Source organism: Pseudophryne corroboree, chromosome 10 (assembly GCF_028390025.1).
Source record: "Pseudophryne corroboree isolate aPseCor3 chromosome 10, aPseCor3.hap2, whole genome shotgun sequence".
Lineage (NCBI taxonomy): Eukaryota > Metazoa > Chordata > Amphibia > Anura > Myobatrachidae > Pseudophryne > Pseudophryne corroboree.
The window spans coordinates 346477802-346499847 of record NC_086453.1 but is presented as its reverse complement, the minus strand read 5'-3'; the positions used below and the strand labels follow the sequence as shown (position 1 = coordinate 346499847).

General features: G+C 42.3%; 1 protein-coding gene and 1 long non-coding RNA gene across 3 annotated transcripts in view; one reads left to right on the top strand and one right to left on the bottom strand.

The window, feature by feature from the left end:
• Positions 1-22046, bottom strand: part of LOC134966705 (uncharacterized) — a 196628-nt gene that overhangs the window by 147402 nt on the left and 27180 nt on the right. The window lies entirely within an intron of this gene.
• Positions 1-22046, top strand: part of FLI1 (Fli-1 proto-oncogene, ETS transcription factor) — a 110079-nt gene that overhangs the window by 66354 nt on the left and 21679 nt on the right. For both annotated transcript variants that reach the window (XM_063943654.1, XM_063943655.1), the window contains exons 4-5: positions 631-834; positions 6560-6628. In XM_063943654.1, coding sequence (XP_063799724.1) covers positions 631-834; positions 6560-6628 — 273 coding nt within the window. The remainder of the gene's footprint in view (positions 1-630; positions 835-6559; positions 6629-22046) is intronic.

Below are 22046 nucleotides of genomic sequence, written 5' to 3'. Positions count from 1 at the left end.
CGGCAGAAGCTAAGGGCAGAAATCAGCATCGCAACAGCACTTTTGTCGGATTTCTGCTTGCACCCCTCCATGGGTGCGAGAAGAAATCCTGTCGTTGGGTGTCACTGAGCGCTGTATGCAATAGGCACGGGAGCTAATTCCCGGAGCTATTCAACTCTCTTCAAAAATTAAATCGTGCCCATCGCGTTTGTTAGAGCTTATTAACACGTGCTAAAAATGTCTTCTGATCTATTACAGATACTGTACACTGTCTCGGTCTTTGATTAAATATATTGGTTTAATTTATTGCAGAGATTGAGGCTAATGTGTGGCCCTTTTTAAAGCATGAGGGCTAACCCATACATGTTCCCAGTCTCATGGTGATCCCTCTCTAGTAGTGGACTAGATCATATACCTACCGGGGATAGCCAAACAAATATCTTAATCGTGGAATTGCTCGTTTGTGTCCCCAGCGTTTCGGAGCAGTAGTGTCTTAACTCTCTTACATAGTCATGGTATTTATACATTAAAGTCTTGTCACAACATGAAACACATAAATCCCACGGTCATCTTCATTTGTGTTATTGCCATAGCATTAGCCAACGAAAGATTACCAGCACTGCACCCACTTCTTCACCACTTTCCCTGCAGATCCAACCTTGTGGAGCCAGGAGCATGTGCGGCAGTGGCTGGAATGGGCTATAAAGGAGTATGGACTGATAGAAATTGAGTCATCCCTTTTCCAGAACATGGATGGTAAAGATCTCTGCAAAATGACAAAGGAGGATTTCCTACGCAGCACGTCCCTCTATAACACGGAAGTCTTACTTTCTCATCTCAGCTACCTCAGGGAAAGTAAGTTTCACCTCTTACGTCCTTGTATATTAACCAAAAAGCTTTGCACAGCCTGGCAGCTGTTCCCACCAATACTGCATCATACAGCAATACTGTGGATGGGGATTTTACAATCGGTCACAGAGAAGCTGTATTTTGACTGTTAACACATCTTCTGTGGAAGTATCAATGCGAATTGGTGTTTTCAAATATTCATTTTTTTTTTACAACATATTCCAGTATCTTGTATAAATAAATGAAGCAAAAATCTACGAGAAATATAAAATACACCCATCAAGCTTAATAATATTAATGATTTAGTTTGCATAAGGGTAGCCAAACGCAGGTCTTCACATGTTCTGAATCTGGGGAGCCGAGCGCTTACATTGTCCTCCAATGACCAGTATCAATATGCAGTGGCCCCAGTTACACAGTTTAGTAAATACTGTAATAATCTGAAAATATTCCTGAAGAACTTGAGCAGAGAGAGACTTTATATTTCTTTGTAGATCAGATGTTTTAGATTTACAGCTATATGGTCTGAAAGAAGGACTAAAATATAATTTAATCCAAGATACAGATGTTCGCAGACTGTAATTACATGTAATTTTGCTACCCAAAATACAAGCGTATGCTCCACGTGCCATATTAACTGGATTGACCTATGACTGTTCCTTGTAAAATGCTTTTGGAATTTCAGATCTATCGATGACCTCTTTTCCACGTGTGTATGGAATGATTGCACAAAGCATGCAACAATAGAAAGCATTATTGGGTATAGCACCCAATGCAGTTGCAGCGGTGCAAATTGGATTTACTAGTCCAGTCCTGGTTTGTCCCACTTTCAGATTGAAATTTGGCTTGTGTTCCATTGGATCAGTGATTTTCAACCTTTTACAACTTGCGGCACACTGAACAAGATTTAAATATTGCCAAGGCACATTCAAATATAATGGTGATGCATGGTGCAGCTGCGTGTCCTAGGATGTCATGTCGCAGCTTCTCCATAGGTAACATCTGAGCCACGTCTGAGAAGGCCAAAAGAGCCCAACACTGCCCGGGCCTGAAATTGGAACTGGCTCTGCAACCACTAAACTCACCAGTATTGATCGCTCCAGAGCCTCAGTAGCGGCAGCACACTGACGGGCCTGGCTCTGCTTCTATGGCGGCACACCTGGAGACTGCTCAGGGCACACTAGTGTGCCACGGCAAAATGGTTGAAAAACACTGCATTAGATGCTTTCATTATCTGTCAATTTGTGTTTTTCTGGATTTCCTAGTTTTGTTGAGCAAGACAAGTTGAACTAAAATATTTTAGACTCGTCTTTCTCTCTCTACCGGCATTGATTCGGGTCACTCAGGGTTAAGTTCGTACTACCAGCAGTGTCATAAGTCCTGGTGGCATCCCAGTACCGGTAGGCACGTCTCGCCTTAAGGGAAAAGCGGCTATTATAGGCAAGATGACCCGTTGGTGAGTTCTATGAGTCTTAACTCGTGAAGGGGAGATGGTTTACAGCCTGTAGGAGAAGGAAGCAGACTGGCAGTAGCATTGAGGACAGATTGGAGTAGAAAGAAAGTGGGAAACCGGGAGGCATGATAAGAGGTGGTTACAGGAGTACAGTCCGGAGATGACCAGAGAGTGGCTGAGGGGCTTAGTTAGCATTATGACCATTATAGCTCAACTATATAGTTAATCTATAGCATTATGACCATTATATCCTGCCTACAGCATTATAATCAGTACACCTTGCCTGCAGAATTATGACCACTACACTTGGTTCATACCCTGAGAGACTTCAGAAGATAAAATGTTATAGCTTTCAGATTGTTTAGTGTAAACGACAAGTCAGTCTTAAGCTGGATACACACTGGGCGATATATCACGAGCAGGTCGGTATGCCTGATATGTCTATGAACAATGTCGTCCACAGACATATCCCGTTGGCCCTGCAGCATAACGGATGTCCGATATATTGGCACATCTGGTTATATGTACGGGCAACCCACCAACCACCCGTACACTAGCTGCAGGATCTGACTTCACAGCTGGGCGGGCAATTCAAATGCCTGCCCAGGTGTGACGCGAGGACCAACATATCAAGCAGCCAATCAGTAAGTGTATGTGCTTCCCTACATTTGCTGCTCTGTCGGCCAAGGTGGCGTAGGGTGTACCCAGCTTCACATTGAAACCCAATACGCTAGTCACCTAGGTGCCTGAGATGCATCACAGTAAGTGGCAATCCCATTATGATCTATCAGACAAGGTCAGTGGCAGTGTGACAAGGAGCAATACATCAGGAAACAAGGTCGCTTTTGTCACAGAAGTTCCCATCATGCTCGAATTCACTTTCCTACTTTTCAGTATCCCTTCCATCATAAGTCATTTTGCACTTTGCTGCCCCACACAAGGAGAACAGGAAATAATTGTGTCCACTCCCGTGTCCTGGGGATACAGGAGACATATGTATCCCCATGTGCCACAGATCTGACCAATCTCAGATACTGTTTTAGCGCTAATCACCCCCTGACCTGCTTCCCACTGGGGTCACAGAACACTGGCAGTAAGGTCTGCTGGCACTTGTGTACACATTAACCCTTTGATGATAAATTGTACTTGTCAACCCTGTGGATATAATACTAGATCATATAGCAAGAAGTCGGCACATGTTTAATTTCAAGTAATTCCCATACCACCGACGAGTGTAAATTGTTAATAGGGACCAATCACAATAATAGAAAAATCGCTTATAGGCACAGTCTATATGTATAACCAAAAGATATCAAGGTAAGAAGACCCTGCTCGCATGGTCCAGCCAGATTGCAAAGGTTCTAGGTGGGCTGTATAATAAAGTCACACAGCAATGTTGGCCAAGGGTCACCGAGCCAGTCTTTTCTCATATACACATGCATTAAGATTTTTTTTTTAAAAATAGCAAAAATAAATAAATACAGGTTGAGTATCCCTTATCCAAAATGCTTGGGACCAGAGGTATTTTGGATATCGGATTTTTCCGTATTTTGGAATAATTGCATACCATAATGAGATATCATGGTGATGGGACCCAAGTCTAAGCACAGAATAAATTTATGTTACATATACACCTTATACACACAGCCTGAAGGTCATTTTAGCCAATATTTTTTATAACTGTGTATTAAACAAAGGTTGTGTACATTGAGCCATCAAAAAACAAAGGTTTCACTATCTCACTCTAAAAAGTCCGTATTTCGGAATATATGGATATGGGATACTCAACCTGTATCGTACTAAAAAAAAAAAAAAAAAAAAAAAAGGAAAAGAACGAGTCATTAATTTTTGCTAAATAATTTTAATTTGCCATCTTGAGATGGCAGAAACAGAACAGGTATTGCGGCTGTATAAATTAAGTGGGTGAAGCTTACTGCATGGGCTAACATATATTTAGCATATATTTCTCAGGCGCAGAGGAGTCATATGGCTCCTGATGTACTTGGCACTTGCCCGAAATGTTCGGCCTCAGTTGCTAACTTTGTACATAATGTTTGGAACTGTACTAAGGTAAACAGATTTTGGTATAAATGACCATCTCCAACAAATTACCAAGGTTAGGCTGTCATTCACTTGTGAACTGTTTTTATTGACTGATTTTTCTGGTTGGGTACCCTACCATTTACATAGTTCCGTTCTCCTCTTTTTGACAGTGTTGATAACGTTAGCCAAAAAACTCATACTGTCCTTCTGGATCTCGAAATCCATACCTACAATAACATTATTGAAGGCTGAACTTCTTAATCTTCTTTATTTTGACCGAAAAGCGGCTTTGACCAATATTGAGAAAGGAGTAGAGATGTTTTATAAAAAAAAAAATTGAGTTTTCATTTAGAATTTTTACCACAAGATGTAAATGTACGCATTATGCCACGCTTCAACAATACTACTTGGTCACTCAAACACAGATTGTCTTAAGGGCCCTACACACTGAAAGATTTAACTCAACGATATTAACGCTCTCGTTCATTAATGAACGAGAACTCGTTCATATCGTTCACTGTGTAGGCACCAACGATGAATGATGTGCGGCCCCGCGCTCGTTAATCGTTGGTGCTGGGTCGCTTCTGCATGCAAGCCAATATGGACAATCTTGTCCATATTACCATGCAGTGCTATGGAGCCGGATGACGGGGGGAGTGAAGAAACTTTACTCCCCCCGTCACCGGGTCGCCCGGCTGCCGTATCGGCCGTCGGGCAGCTCGGCGGCGGGTCGCCGAATCTGTAGGGCCAATTAGATTTATTGCCGAATTAGACTAGCACCAGTATTTTAGATTTTTGCTATTCCTCTTACAGTTTTTTCTGAAATAAGCTAATATGTTTTATGTGTCTCAGAAAAAGGAATGCAGGCTCTGGTGTACGTTGAATTGATGCCACTATGCTGCAATTGTTTCCCCCTCCCCCTTCCCACTTCTTATTTCTTGTATGTTTTCCTCTTTGCCATCTTCTTTCTTTTTCATATTCTTTTCTTTCTCCACTATCCTGTTAAAAAATAAAAAATGGTATACGGTTTTGAGTAACGGTATTAGTGGAATGCTATATTAGCCAATCTAATGCTCTGGAAAAACTATGGTTTTCCTTGTTGATTCTCGGATATTTTGACGTATATATCAGTATTGAGTCGAACATGTTATTCTGCCCTGAGTTTTGATATGTACTTCTTGATATATTTTTTTTCCAGTATCCTGCCATGTTTACTGTATGTTTATTTTGCATTTTATATGAATACATTAATAAAAAGGTTTAAAAAAAGAAAAAAGTCCCTTTGCATGGCAGAAGGACCAATGAGGACCCAGATCAGTTCAGTGTTGGGGTTGTGGAGGGTGTAGGTATTCGCAAGAGATTTAGTTCCCCCACTCCCATCACACCTGCTGACCTCCATACAGCATGGAGCTACTCAGTAAATACTCTATCACACAGGTTGGTCAGGACTGAAGGTTACATGTGCTGTGCCAGTGGTTGCCATGGTAATTAAAAAATAACACTGCATACATTTTGTATATTTAGAAATGATTGAGAGCAGCCTGATGAAATGAGGCAAGGAAAAACAATGACAATTACGAAGAGGTTTCTTGTATCCTGCCAAAGTGAATCATGTTAGAAAAAAAAAAAAATACTATATATATTTTTGGTATTGCTGCTTTTAAGGCATTCTGTCGTCATGAAAATGCAAAGTGCTTATTGTAATGAAAGGGTCAAATTAAGTCATTTTAATCTGCCACTCAATCACCATGGAATCCTGAGCGTGTATATTATGTACAGTATATCACTAAGTGGGCATTACCGCCCGTTTTCCAGAATCCTTGCTGTCTTCCTCTTTCACTTACTGGCCGTCAAGTGCTTCATGGCATAATGATACCCACAGACCTGCCGGGGGTGGATCTGAGCTGTCAGTTATGCTCCAGTTTGGGTGTAGTATATTTTGATGACATTATGTTTGACATGGCTGTAATGTCAACATGTTTAGAGTGTCGGCATTGTGAACATGTTGACATTCTGCAAATGCCAACATGTTTAGTGTTGACATTACGTCGTCATAATAACTGCATGCGGGTGCTGTCGAATGCAGCCATAAAATCTAAAAGATGGAACCCCTGTAAAAGATTATGTAAATGGATCACACTTGTTTAATAAACGATTGCTTGTGTCTTCAGTTGTGGTGTGAGCAACATATCTAATGAGATTATTAATATGTATATATATTTCTTTTACACCTAGGCAGTTCATCATTGGGTTACACTGCCCCTTCACATACAGACCAGTCTTCTCGAGTGACTCCTAAAGAGGGTAAATACATGTTTAAGCTTTTCTCTTCCTCAAGATCTTTGTTGTGTTGGGAGTATTTGGGGGAATGCAATGTTATGGCAAGAATTCAAGTGTTTTGCGCGCCGGCGGACACTAGACTGCGCCTGACGTATAAATTCAGTTGTTCCTCCGTTCAGTTTTTTTCCCCCGGCGCTGACCAGTGGTGCCAAGAGGCAGGGGGAGTGGGTACAAATTACCCAGGCCCGGCTGCTGGAGGGGCCCTGCCGCAATGTTACTTTATCTCCAGTAGTTTCTTGAGTGTTACAGTCTGTAACGACATGTTGGAAAAAGAGGCTACAAAATGTTACTATTCTGAAAATCACTCCTATGCTGAGCAGATCAGATCACAGAACACGCAATGTGTCCAGATTTGAAGAAGAAAAAAACAAAAACAAATAGGCAACCAGGTTTTCAGAATCCTGACAAAATATCACATAGCATTACAGGAGACAAGCTGACATTGTGGGATACTCCGTCCGCTTTTGTGACAGTGTTCGTAAAGGCATGTGACAGGTACAGTGTCATTATAGGGAATGGAAGCCATATATAGAGTAATATAGAGGAAGGAGCAACAGAGTATTTCAGGACATCAGCTAACAGATTTCTGTGGGAGGCCAGACACTCTTGTGACTGTGTCAGTGAGTACATTGCTGTATGTGATAGGGGCAGTGACACGATGAGAGGAGGGGAATGGAGGTATCAGGCAACCACAGACAGAGAGTTATATAGTGGAAGGACCAGGTCCCTAGCAGCACAGAGTATATCAGGAGACAAGTGATGTGCGAGTGAGGACAGGGCTGCCAATGACGGACAGTGACACGTGAGGAGAATGAAGGCAGCAGGAAGCCACCGACCGAGAATTATAAAGCGGGAGGAGCAGGGTCCCCCAGCAGCACAGAGTGGATCAGAAGATAAGTGATGATTGAGTGAGGAAAGTCCTGCTTGCGACAGGGGCAGTGACATGATGTGAGGATGGGAATGGAAGCAGCAGGAAGCCACAGGCTGAGCGTTATATAGCAGAATGAGCAGGGTACTCAGCAGCACAGAGTATATCAGGAGGTTAGTGATGTATTAGCAAGGACAGAGCTGCATATAACAGTAGCAATGACATGATGTGAGGAGGGGAATGGAGGCAGCAGGAAGCCACAGACAGAGTTAAATATTGGAAGGAGCAGGGTCCCACAAAAAAAAAAAGTGATGTGAGACTCCTATAACAATTGGGCTTGATAGTTGTGGTTTATGAAACACCATTAATACATCTAACTTATACTGCTTGGTTACTTCATACAGCTGGTGCTCGTCCCCCTTGAAAAGACTAGCTGCAGGAAACTACAATAAAGATGAAACCTAAAAACAAATCACCACATATGTCTATAAGGCTCTGGATGTTTCCTATCCCTGCAACAGATACTATACACATCCTATAATAGGTAGAACATGCCTGGTCCTCTCTACATGAGTGTCAGGTAGACTTCAGCTGTTTTGTGTCAACAAAAGTAGTCTAGTAAAAGACTGGCGATTCTATGTGGGCCTCTGACTTTTCACTTTCATACAGTGATCAGAAAGTTTTCCTGTAGACTTTTCATTCCTTGATCGTCTTTAATAAATCTCTCCTCGGTCTGACAGAATGGCTTTATTTGCAGAAGCAATAAGTCTAGTTCTGGAAGAGAGCAGAGACTGTGGTTGGGGCAAGGTACAATGACATCAGATGATGTCTGGTTCTTTGGAACGGTTCAAATCCCAGAGGGACCCATTGAGCTGCGCTAATAATGTTAGTTAGCCCTGAGAAACAGCAGTACCTTCATGTGGTACATTTACCAGGGAGACAAGAAACACTTAATACATCCAAAGAGCTGGGTTATACTAACCCTTACTACAGCGGAAAAAGATCTGCAGCAGAATCAGGAACTAGGGGATGAACGCTTCGTAGACATAGGAAAAACAGCTGTAATTCAACCAAAGACTCGTACACTGGCTGATCAACTCCTATATACCCTCAAATACTTGTGAAAAAAATTAAAAAATAAATCCATAGAATATCCAGTATCCAACCAAAATATATTTCCCTGGATGCAATCTTACCATTAGATTGTAAGGATGCAGTCTTACCATTAGATTGCATGCTGTGTGAAGCACACAGTAGAATCATCAGGAGAACACAGTGTTCTTACACGGATTTAGGAAATAACGGGGCAGATGTATTAAGCCTGGAGAAGTGATAAAGCAGTGATAAGTGCAAGGTGATAACGCACCAGTCAATCAGCTCCTAACTGACAATTTACATATTGGAGCGGATTGGCTGGTGCGTTATCACCTTGCACTTATCACTGCTTTATCACTTCTCCAGGCTTAATACATCTGCCCCACTATGGTAAAACGGCTAATAAGTAAACACTGAGACTATCTGGAAGAGAAGGCTGGAAAAAAATAAAATCATGTTGGTTTTTAAAGATCAAACTTGTTATAAGTGATTCACAGTCCTTCTAGAGAGATTTGCACATGGTTCTATAATAAATTGTATAGCGTCATGTCCCTTCTAGTGATTCTTAGGTTATTTAACGTGATAAGATTTGTGTCATGGTGTTGTCTGGTGAATAGCTCTGTGAGCCTCAGATAAGTCTGCCGTACACCCTTATCCTGGATCAGTACATTTTGCACTGATGGATATATCCTAGTCTAGAGATACACAGCAGCTTCTCTACATCTTCTATGGTGTCAGCGTGACCTCAGAAACATCTTCTATGCTATGCATACACAATGATCTGTAGTCACAGCCTATATACGCAGGTGTGCACAATCCTGATAAACTAGTCACAGCCTCATCTAACTTTATTTTTGCTATTATCCCATTTGCTTTGAAACTCAGAAAATTAGAATATCGTGCAAAGTTAATTTATTGCAGTCATTCAACTTAAAAAGGGAAACTAATATATCCTATAGACCAGAGGTTCTCAAACTCGGTCCTCGTGGGCCCACACAGTGCATGTTTTGGAGGTCTCCTCACAGAATCGCAAGTGAAATAATTAGCTCCACCTGTGGACCTTTTAAAATGCGTCAGTGAGTAATTAATACACCTGTGCACCTGCTGGGTTACCTGCAAAACATGCACTGTGTGGGCTCCCGAGGACCGAGTTTGAGAACCTCTGCTATAGACTCATTACATGCAAAGCGAGATATTTTAAGCCATCACTTGTTATAATTTTATGAACTTTTGCACGAAATTCTAATTTTCTGAGTTTCACCTGTATATGGCTCCCCCCTTGACAAGGATAATTAGCAGCTGTAACATTAATAAATCAGCACTTGCAACCAGAGCCGTAACTAGACTTTTTGGTGCCCTGTGCCAAAAAGAATTGGCGACCCTCCCAGCCATTTTTCCAATAAGGAGCATGCCTGTGGGGAAGGGGTATGACAAACTTGATCATAGATAAAGACCATGCTATGATGTCCCTCCGCCTATAATACACACACATTTATAGAACTCTGGAAGAAAATGGATTTGGACACAAATCCTCCGTATACCACTTTCATGCATATAATTTGAGAGCTTGTTGTTATTCAGTTACAATACCCTGCATTCAATAACACATTTCAATATACTGCCATACCCAGGATTCAAACCTGTAAACCTATTGAATCCAGGCACACACCCTACTGAGCCATTTGATCCTGCATAAAAACTATGAGATTTCTAACTATATGAAACTACTTGTACTTTGTAAAAAACATAATCTGCATTGTAATTGAGCAGATCTATGTAGTATGCAGCCACACAGCCAGTCTCTTGCAGCCAACACACTACATAGATCTGCTCAGCTGCAATGCTGATCATATTTTACAAAGTACAAGGTAAGCTTCTAATAGTTAGAATTCTCTCGCTTTCTGTGTAATGGCAGATAGCTCAATGAATAGAGTGTCTGAGTGCAATGCCACAGACAATGGGTTCGAATCCCAGGTATGTCAGCATCTTGAAATGTAATAAAGGACAGTGTGACTGAAAAACAAAGACCTCTCTGGTTAAGTTCATGAATGTTGTATAGGTATTAGCGATGGAAGGGGTGGGAGGTAGAAGACAGGGGCAGTCAGGATATGCTGGGCTTCAAACGGGGGAAGTTGCAAGAGAAAGTAAATAAAACAGATAATTGACAAGTGCCACAACAGTGCCCCCTACCCTGCAGCACTATGTGCAGTGGCACACTCTGCACACACCTAGTTATCGCCCTGCTTGCAACTAGCAAAGATACAGTCAGGCACATTACTTCTAGTTTACTATGTATGTTTTATTATGTTGTTAATGTTAAGATTAACATAGATCAGCATGGGGAGTTTCCCCGTTTCGGAGCACGATTTCCTCCTATGGAGCATTATTTAATAGCGGTATTGCCCTGCACAGATGAAACATTTAGGATGACAACAGTATCAGCCTCCCAAGACAGTGCCTATACAACAGCACCTTAGAAGTTCCTGACAGACTTCTGGTGGTATTTGTACCTCTGGCCAAGAAGCAGCCCCACATGTGCCCCCAGTACAGGTTTCGGAGTAACCACAGCAATATAAAACATTCCTTGTTCTGGCAGTCTTGTGAGACGTAACCTAATTATTTTACCAGTAGGAGTGTACAGTGCCAAGCATACACCATTTATCACTGAACTTGTCATGGAACCTGGGATACAGTTTCAGGTATCCTGCTGGGAACTCCCAACAGTAACTGATTGTTAGTATACCTAAATAACAGCACTCCTGGTAATATCCAAATATGAATCCCACATGGGAATGCAAATCCCTATCCCTCTCCCCATCCCTATTGCCTCCCTTGGGTCACTAGAATCTTTCTGGAAAAGAAAATCTGTCTCTCCACATGGTGCCTAGTGTACTACGAGATTTTCACAGTGATCGAAAAATCTGGATATTGCCTGAGAGACCAGTGTCCTAGCTCAGTGTGAAAGGGTCTGCTTGTGTCCAGATTGCAGGGGGCCTTGACCCTGGTAGAGCCCCGGGTAGCCTCCGGTGTGAAAGGCATGACGAGGGTTGCGATGACCCAGATTATGCCTAAAAGGAGCAGATTGGCAGGCTGAGTAGCGCTTTGTGATATCATCTCCACATCCACAGTTAGACAGCAGATGCGGGTTACTGGAAGACTCTGATCTGGAGTGAATGGCGACCCATCCGCTGGTGTGAAAGGAGTAAGAAACCTAAAACCAGGCTCCAACCCAGTGTTCAGTGTCCTGGGTTGGAGCAACTTTTTAGGTATTTAGCTGAATGTTCTGCCTAATTTGTGACTGGAACACCTTTCCTGGTGTGTATACATGCTTAGAACAAAAGATGGATAACGCAAGGGTCCCTCCCTGATTATTTTGGCACTTACAGTATTGAGTGAATAATTATGAAAATATGGAGCAGATAAAGTAATGCTTAAATGACTTGATTATTGATAAATGGCATCCATAGTCTTGGCAGAGGAACCTGCCTTCCGTCTGTGTTTAATTGCCACAGAAGTGTGTGTGTGTGTGTGTGTGTGTGTGTGTGTGTGTGTGTGTGTGTGTGTGTGGTACTCCAGACTGACGACGGAGACTGCTGTGTGGAGTACAAGAGAAGTGCTAATCCTAGCCATCATTTGTAGAAGGTGCTGGGCCCTGAAAGGGTTACTTTTTCACAGTGGAGCTTGGGACAGAACGGAGTGGGCAGATATGGTAAATCTCTTCGCAGGTGCAGCTTTTGTCTATCACATAATAGGCTCCTGAGCTGAAGGGCTGCACTCCTCGCTTCTTTCCATCAGTCTCTCTACCTGGGTGTGCAAGAGGCTCTGCTCTCAGAACTAAGGTGCATTAGCAAGACAAAAGCTCATCAGTCAGCTCTTTCTCTGGACCAGACTTTGATGGCAACAGACAAAAGACCCCATTAGCTTGGCCACATTTGCCTCAAAAACATACACGTGCCGTGCAGGCCTTGCTTTTGTTTCTCACTGCCCTAACCAACTAAACTCCCCATCTGTGTTCCAGGCCTCCTTGTTTTCTGTACATTTACTTCTCCTTCTAGTGTCACCAGTGATTGACAGGTGCGACTAAAGGATGGGGATTTCAGCTACTGCTTTTAGTAATGCCCTGCAGAAATATAAATAAATATAACACACACACACACACACGGGCAAAAAAGTACTTGTGCAGCTCTACAATTTTGTCCCTGGTGTCCTTAGACAGCTCTCTTGGTCTTGGCCATGGCGGAGAGGTAGCAGTCTGACAGTTTGAGGGTGTGGACCGGTGTCTTATATACAGATAACCCATTCAAACAGGTGCCATTAATACAGGTAACGAGTGGAGGATAGAAAAGCTTCTTAAAGAAGTAGTAACAGGTCTGTGAGAGCCAGAAATCTTGCTGCTTGGTAGGTGTCCAAATATTTATTTTCCACAAGAATATACAAGTAAATTGTTTAAAAATCCTACAATGTGATTTCCTGTGGGGTTTTTTGTTGTTGTTTTTTCAGATTCTGTCTCTCACAGTTGAAGTGTACCTATGATGGAAATTACACACCTCATCTTTTTCAGTGGGTCAACTTGCACAATCGGTGGCTGTCCAAATACTTTTTTGCCCCACTGTATGTATGTATGTACATACACATACACTGCTCTGTTGCACGTATGTAATAACGTCCTGATGAAAAGGTCTGCGGGCCTTGAAACATCGACAGGCATTAAGATTCACTAAACTCTTTATCCCTTAACCAATGGAGTGCCGCCTCTTCTTACTTGTAAGAATTAAGCAGAAAATATTATATATATATATATATATATATATATATATATATATATATATATATATATATATATATATACATATACACACACACACACATATACACACACATATACACAGGTTGAGTATCCCATATCCAAATATTCCGGAATACAGAATATTCCGAAATACGGACTTTTTTGAGTGAGACTGAGATGGTGAAACCTTTGTTTTTTGATGGCTCAATGTACACAAACTTTGTTTAATACACAGTTATTAAAAAATATTGTATTAAATGACCTTCAGGCTGTGTCTATAAGGTGTATATGAAACATAATTGCATTCTGTGCTTAGATTTAGGTCCCATCACCATGATATCTCATTATGGTATGCAATTATTCCAAAATACGGAAAAATCCGATATCCAAAATACCTCTGGTCCCAAGCATTTTGGATGAGGGATACTCAACCTGTATATATATCTATATATATCACACATACACACTAAAGTGCCAAAAGCCCTGGGGTAGCAGTATGTAAATGTAATGGTGGGTGACTGTGCAGTGAGGTCTTAGGAATGCCCAGACCTGCATCAGTTGTAATCAGACATCTCGCTGGTATTGCCTTTGGAATTTAATAGGGGGCATGTAAGGCCAGGACTGATCAGACCTTTCCACTTAAAACTCATTGCTTCAAAACTCATTGCAGATGGTGTAATGATTAGAATTACTGCCTCACAGCACTGAGGTCTCGATTCCCACCATGGCTCTGTGTGGAGTTTGTATAGTCTCCCCATGCTTGCATGCGGGTACTCTGGTCTCCTCCCACAATCCAAATCAATACTGGTAGGTTAATTAGTTCCCAACAAAATTAACCCTAGCATGAATGTGTGGGCATGTAGGTAATACAGACTAAGTTCCACTGGGGCAGGGACTGATGTGAATGGCCAAAAATTCTCTGTAAAACGCAGCGGAATATGTATGCGCTATATAAATAACTGGTAAAAAACAATAAGTGGGCTCTGGATGAGGCCTTCTACAGCCAAATACATGGAGCATGGTGCCTCATGTATATACTGAATATTTGCCTACTCTCCCAAAATGTCTGTACATTCTTTCCTCTTACCCTTTGGGCTCAATCATAATAGGTGCAAGTTTGCAAAAGGGAATTTACATAATGAAACTTGCATATATTTGTGAATGCATGCACCCAATAAATTAAAGATTCAATTAGAAATGCCAATTTGCAGGTACCAGCGGTGAGGTGTGCGCAGTTTTTCTACTAAAAACTACCTGGGAGAAGTGCTTAAAAAAGTTTAAAAAAAACAAAAAAACAAAACCCACCTTGTGGGTCCCTCAAAAAAAAGCGATAACTGACATAGCAGGACCATATAGAAGACTACTAGTGGCGATAAAGAAAGTACTGAAGGTTTTCAAAAGGAGTTTTGTTTTTGCACTTTTTATTAGTGATAGAAATAATAAAGCTGCAAGGTCTTTTCAAATTAAAAAGTCTTTCCAGCACTTTGCAGCATAGAAAAAATAGTCTGCAAATTGATTTTTCACTATTTTTATTACAGGTATGTAAAAAAGTTTGGGGAAAAACACTTTTAGCTCACATCTGCAAGTTCAAAAACCCATCTCCAACCAATACATCACATCTACATACGTGTTCCACATCACTTACCCATTATTGAGCTTTTTAATAAAAACGGACATGCGTGATTATTCATTGGGAGGGTGCACCAGAGGTTCTGCACGGTGGGCCTAATTCAGACCTGACCGTAGCAGCAAATTTGTTAGCAGTTGGGCAAAACCATGTGCACAGCAGGGGGGGGAGGGGGGGGGGGGGAGACAAATATAATGTGCAGAGAGAGTTAGCTTTGGGTGGGTTGTTTTGTTTCTGTGCAGGGTAAATTCTGGCTGCTATGTCCCATCGTTTTTACCTTAACAAATATTTCCTACCTTTTCACCTGCTCAGAGGGGTGCGCACAAAAAAAACAAAAAACAAATGGACTCTTAGAAAATGCAAGGAGAGTTTGGAACTGAATCCCAAATGAAATTTGCACCAACTTACACCTACAGTAATAGGAATTCTGTAATCCATGAGGCAGAAAGCGACCCACAGGCCTGTATGGAGAGAATGAGGTCACCCTGTATATATAAATGACACCTCACCAATGTTAGCGCCGTAGGCGGTTTTATACCTGTTCTATCAATATCTTGAGGTTTGGCAGCACAGTTTATGAGCGGGTGGAACCACTACTTTTGGTAGCTTAAACTATTGCTGCATATTCCAGTTAAATAACACACTTCACGGCCTAGTGACTGAAGCAAAAATAAATAAAAATAAAACTATGTGCTAAACCTTTGGATGGAGACATATTTTCATCAAGGAAACCTTTAATTATAAACTTAAATCTAGAATTATTAATCAACGGGTATAAACTATGGTTTTGGCAGTTATTCACTACAGCTACACATTTACTCAAAGAAAGATTTTATAATACGCCCCCCCTCTACCCACACACATACACATCTGCAGCTTTCCGTGGTTCCAGCCCCCACTGCATCCCAGCTGTGTAACAAATACATGGGAAGAACACAGCCCTTATTGAGCCAATGTTTATAGTATCTACACACACATATTATATTATATATACATCTATAAGACATGCGGGGGGGGGGGGGGGGGGGGGGGGACGCCCAGCACAGGGCAGGTCCGTCCCGCATACCCGGTCCCCCCCCCCCTCCCCCTGCAAGATGGCGATGCTCTCGCATGATTAGGGTTGCCCTCTGCCTACGTAGCCTAGCTGCTAAGGCAGACGGCTACCCGCCATGTTTCGGGTGGCAGCAGCTGCGTACGCTGCAGCCCACCCTGCAAACGGTCGCGCCATCCCAACGCTGCCCCCCAAAACACCAAAGTGACGCCCCCTCCCGTCCTGCAAACGCCTCTGCCCGTCGATCGTGCAGAAGCATTCACATATGGCAGATGCCGTGGCACCTCACTGTGTAAGCACGTGCAGTGCGGCTTCTGCGCATACCGCACAGGGCTTCAACATGCGAACGCTGTCCGAGCAGCGTTCCATGCGGATTAAGGCCCAGCGTTCCAGCTGCATTCATCTTTATACTGTATGTTCGTTTATTTGTTTTTAAAAATAAAATTTTATTGAAAAAAAACCAAACAAAAGCTACCGAACATTTGACACAAAAAGGTCGGCGACAAGGAATACAGTAAATTAGGTACACCAAAACATTCACGGAAAATAGCAAATACTATCAAGAGTAACGTCTCTAGGTGCAACACCCACCATATTTAAAGCAACACGTGGGAGAGGTCCTTAGACCTAATAGCCACAGAGGACATGGCCATAATGGAAACCAGATTAAGAACAGCTGGATTAAGGAGCGGAGTGATCCGCCTCTATTGTTATGGTATGGTTTTAAGAGAGACTGTCCTTAATTCGTACCTGGTGCTACCGCAAAAGCAGGCATACATGAGACGCCTAAATGGGAGAGGGAAATTTCTCAGATGTTGCAGAATGGTCTTTGTGCTAAGAGACCTCCGAAAAACAAAAGAAAAGGCTTTCCATGTATAAAGGCTTTTCTCGCTATAGCAATTTTCTTTGAACTGTAGTATTTTACACGAGGGATCTGGGATGCCCAGCATCTCTCGGGAGAGGGGAGCATAATTTAACAAATACATGAAACTATGTAATGGGACACATCCTCAAAAATGCTTCTCAATGACGATCCCACACAAAAGCAACATCATGAGGATCACATTTTGGACACACAAGAGAGTCTGAAGGCCCAATACTACCCCAAGAAATTTTTTTGACAGGAGCCAGCAATGAGTACTTAAAAAATGCCTTATGTTCATGGCTAAGAATGGAAATATTTCCAGTCAACATGACAGACCATCCAGCCAGTCAGTAAAAACAAAAAGTATAAAAAGGACTGCGTCAGGAGATGGCTCTACTCAGAAACGAATCAGAGGTGTTGGACCAGTCATGGACAAGCAGCCATCCCATGTTGGAATGAGGGATTAACATGTCAAATGCAGGAAAAGTGGACTATGACCGTGTAACTTGCCAGCGGCCGGCTGTCTTATATACTGCTCAACATAGCTGCAGCAACGGGACAGCCTATAGCGCAGGATAGTAAGAAGTACAGGATGCAGTTGTGACCGGCGGTCAAAATACCGACCGGTGGAAAGCCTGAGAGTCAGCATGCCAACTGACAGGGACTATTCAACCCAAAAGGACAGCTCAGGGCAGTGATGATATCACTAAGCACATACAAATCGTACAGAGCGATTTTATTTTCAAATGTTTATAGATATACTAGCTTATGTAACTCATTTGGAAAGCTTAAGTGTGTACTGCATCTTGGGCCTATTCAAGGGTGATGCAAGTAGGCCTGCCCACATCTCTGTTGGCTATCCTTAATTAGAAACACTTCCTATACCTGCAAATGTATATCAGTTAAACCTTCCAATTCGGCCAAGTCCCGAGTCATTGCATTCGCAGTTATGGCCAGTCAGCACCCTGAAAAGTTATCAGGACAGGCAATTGGCAGTAAGGATTAGAGTGAGAAGACAAAGGTAGCATTGAGGTTATCGAATTGGGAAGGAAAGTTGTTTGAGTGTTGAGGGTACTCTGAAGGGGCCCCTGCAATCCTATTTTAAGAGGCTAGAGCGGCATCAATAGCCCCCTAACAATATTTTGCTATGGGGCCCAATGATGAAATGTACTACCCCTGTATATAGGGGGAGTAAACTCTTCTAGTAATCAGGGTTAGCCGATTAGCATAGAGTCTCCATGGCCAACAAAGCCATATAAAAACACAGAAACAAAAAGTATAAGATAACTCCCTTTTCATGGATGTGTGCTCTGGGGATATTAAGATTTCCGAATCTGTTCAATTGAAGTCGGAATTGCCGTCAAGTCGGAAAGACGGCACTTTCCGACTTTTTTAGGTGAAATCAGGATTCGACCTATTCAACTCAGTTGCTGTTTTTCCGACTTGTCGGAAAACACGTGGATCGGCGGATTAGCCGCGGATCCACGTATTTTGTTGAATTTGCGGACATTTCCGACAATGCTGATTCGACTTAAAAAAAGAGTCGGATCAGCATTGTCGAAAACAGGCAAAACCTGTCGGGAATGCCCACAAATGAAATAGTAAACTGTCGGATCCTCTAGGTCGGAGGGGATCTAACAGGAATTGAATAGACCCCTTAATCAGCATCACTGTTATAAACAGGATACAAAAATGGAATTTTCCCTTGACAAGTAACCACGATGACATAACAATGAGTCATGTGTACGTCACCTGTGCGGTGCTTTTGCAGTGCTACTAAATAATGAATTTTCACTACACTAAAATATAAATGCCTTTTTTCTAACACATCCGGCTCTTTCCCCCGATTAGCTTTCCTGTCTATGACTTAAAGTACAGTTGCTCATAAGTCTTTATCTTTTTCTTTCTGCTTTCTCAGTAGAACCCCTCTTTTTGACTCTTTCGCTCTACTTTTTAATTGTTTTCCTTTGAAATTCCACTGCCAATGTTTTGTCTGATTTCTCTCGCTGACCCACCTCGGCGGCTGGCCACTGTGTTTTTTCACGGGAAGCTGAAAACAAAGACCGGTTGTGTTAAAGTTGGGGGGGGAGGCAGGAAACTTAACTCACAGGGGAGCCTCCCAACTCCTGCCTGTCCCAGAGCCCGACTCCAGCATGTGGAATTAAACCTGACAGCCTGTCTGGGACACGTTCTAAGTAATGATTATCTCTCCCTTTCTCCAACTGAAAGAGCCACTATTTTATTAAGCCTACAAAAAAAAAAAAAAGTAACAGCCAGTTGGGGTTTCTTGTCTGCGCTTTAAAACTAAAATCTTGGATTTGCTACTAATAGTTTCCCTGTATCGAGATCTGACTCCTTGAAAAACTGGACGCCAGAAAACGTTCTGCTCCTGAAACTCATTAACACAACTATCCGTAAATCTGCCCAGAAAACATATTGGGAGAGAGGACATCATAAAACATCAGGGCAACCTGTGTACAAGGGTTTAATATGTAGGTTGCTAGAGTGTGCAAGAGTTTTCTTACATTAGGTATATACTGTAGAGTAACGATAGTGAGGGGAATGCGGTTAAGATACCATCGTTCAGCATCCTGAAAGTCAGAACGCCGATGCCGGCATACCGACATTAATTGAAAAGCCGGAGCCAGGATGCCGGCCCCAGAATCCTGACACTAAATGGAATGCCGCTGCCAGCATCCCGACATCAATTAAAATGCCGACGCTGGGATACCCAACGGTGGAATCCTGATTGAGCCGCTGCCGGACTTCGATACTTCTAAGTGGTGGATGGGGGTCTTAGTGTTAGGCTGCGGGTGAGGGAGGTTTAAAGTTAGGCTGCAGGTAGGGGGATAGGGGGGAGGGTTAGGCGGCACCACTGGGGAGGGTTAGTGTGTGTGTGTGTGTGTGTGTGTGTGTGTGTGTGTGTGTGTGTGTGTGTGTGTGTGTGTGTGTGTGTGTGTGTGTGTGTGTGTGTGTGCGCGCAAATGCACCCAAGCTTGCCAGAGGCGTTACAACCTACAGTATTTGGATCTTGGTGCACTATATCACCAGTCAGAACATATTTACTAAACAAGATAAAGTCATTTTAGGACTTATTTATAAACAGTTATTCATATAGTGCATACGTTTTACGCAGTGTATTACCGAGAATATTTTAAAGTCCCTGACCCAGTGAAGCTTACAATCTATATTCCCTATTACATGGGCACAAACTTATACTAGGGTTATACTAAGCCAATTAACTTACCAGTATGTTTTTGAAATGTTGGAGAGAATCGGAGCACCTGGAGGTAACCCTTAAACTTCAAAGTTATATGATCATCTTTATTAAACAACTTATAAAGCCTATGATGTAATAAAAAATGTAATTATTATTTACTGCATAAAAGATGAAATGTACAGTTGGTCAGTACTGAATAAAAAACATGTACTGGAAAAACTACTTAAGATCTAGAACAGTTAGTAACTTTATTTATAAATGGTATGTAGTGACGTCATTATCACCCAAGAATGAATGATGTCATTTGCTACATTTTGTATGTTGTTGTTAGTATACTAACATTTCAGCTTTTATACGGTCACACAACTGCCGAGCGATTACTATTAAGATTAGTCCTAAAGGAGCTGTACTTTCCCATATAGAACGTCTATTCATTGACTTATTTTCATAACAGTACAATATGTATACTATTCTTCTGGTGCAAAGATATTTAAAAAATCAGAGAAACGAGATGTGGATCCCACCCCCCAACCCCCTGTATTTATTATACAATTACATCGTCCAACATATGGAAACAGTTCAGTGAGAGCTGGTTGTAAAGTACAGAGGCTCTATTCATCCCCCACTAAGGAAAATACATTCTGTTAGCAGAACGGTGGCTCGAGAAAGATCTCTCGCTTGCCAGCAATAAGTAGTGTGCCCAACAGAGGTACCTGGGTGGCCTTGTGAGGTATGTAGACATTTAACGGAACATATAGAAAAATCTGAAATATGTTATGATCAGCACAGTTTGTTGGAGAGAAGAGACTCGGGATTAGTCTATGATGTCATGTTGGTCACTGTACACGGCGTATCCAACCATACTGGACCTTGTGTACAGTTCAGAGTGACTGCAGTTTTGCAAATTCATGTTGCATTGCAGGATAGGCACATTTATAGTATGTGGATGGATTTAGGGTTGGGAAGGAGATGTGAGGAGTGTCTTTCCTAGCTAAATTAGAAATTGCAGCGTTAAAATTAAAGATGGCCACTATCTATTTTCTATATAGGCCAATATATCCCTGCAAGCAGAAATAGGATTTTAATACCTACCGGTAAATCCTTTTCTCTTAGTCCGTAGAGGATGCTGGGGACTCCAAAAGGACCATGGGGTATAGTCGGGATCCGCAGGAGACATGGGCACACTATAAGACTTTGAATGGGTGTGAACTGGCTCCTCCCTCTATGCCCCTCCTCCAGACCTCAGTTATAGGAACTGTGCCCAGAGGAGATGGACATTTCGAGGAAAAGGATTTTGTTAAACTAAGGGTGAGATACATACCAGCTCACACCACACCACACCGTACAACATGGCATTTAACTAAACCCAGTTAACAGTGTGAACCAACACAGATCAGCAACAGCCTGACCTTTACCAACACAACCGTTGTGTAACTTCAACAATAACTATGTACAATTACTGCAGATAGAGTCCGCACTGGAATGGGCGCCAAGCATCCTCTACGGACTAAGAGAAAAGGATTTACCGGTAGGTATTAAAATCCTATTTTCTCCTTCGTCCTAGAGGATGCTGGGGACTCCAAAAGGACCATGGGGTTTATACCAAAGCTCCAAACCGGGCGGGAGAGTGCGGATGACTCTGCAGCACCGATTGAGCAAACATGAGGTCCTCATCAGCCAGGGTATCAAACTTGTAGAACTTTGCAAAAGTGTATGACCCCGACCAAGTAGCTGCTCGGCAAAGCTGTAATGCCGAGACGCCCCGGGCAGCCGCCCAGGATGAGCCCACCTTCCTAGTGGAATGGGCCTTCACCGATTTCGGTAACGGCAATCCAGCCGTAGAATGAGCCTGCTGAATCGTATTACAGAT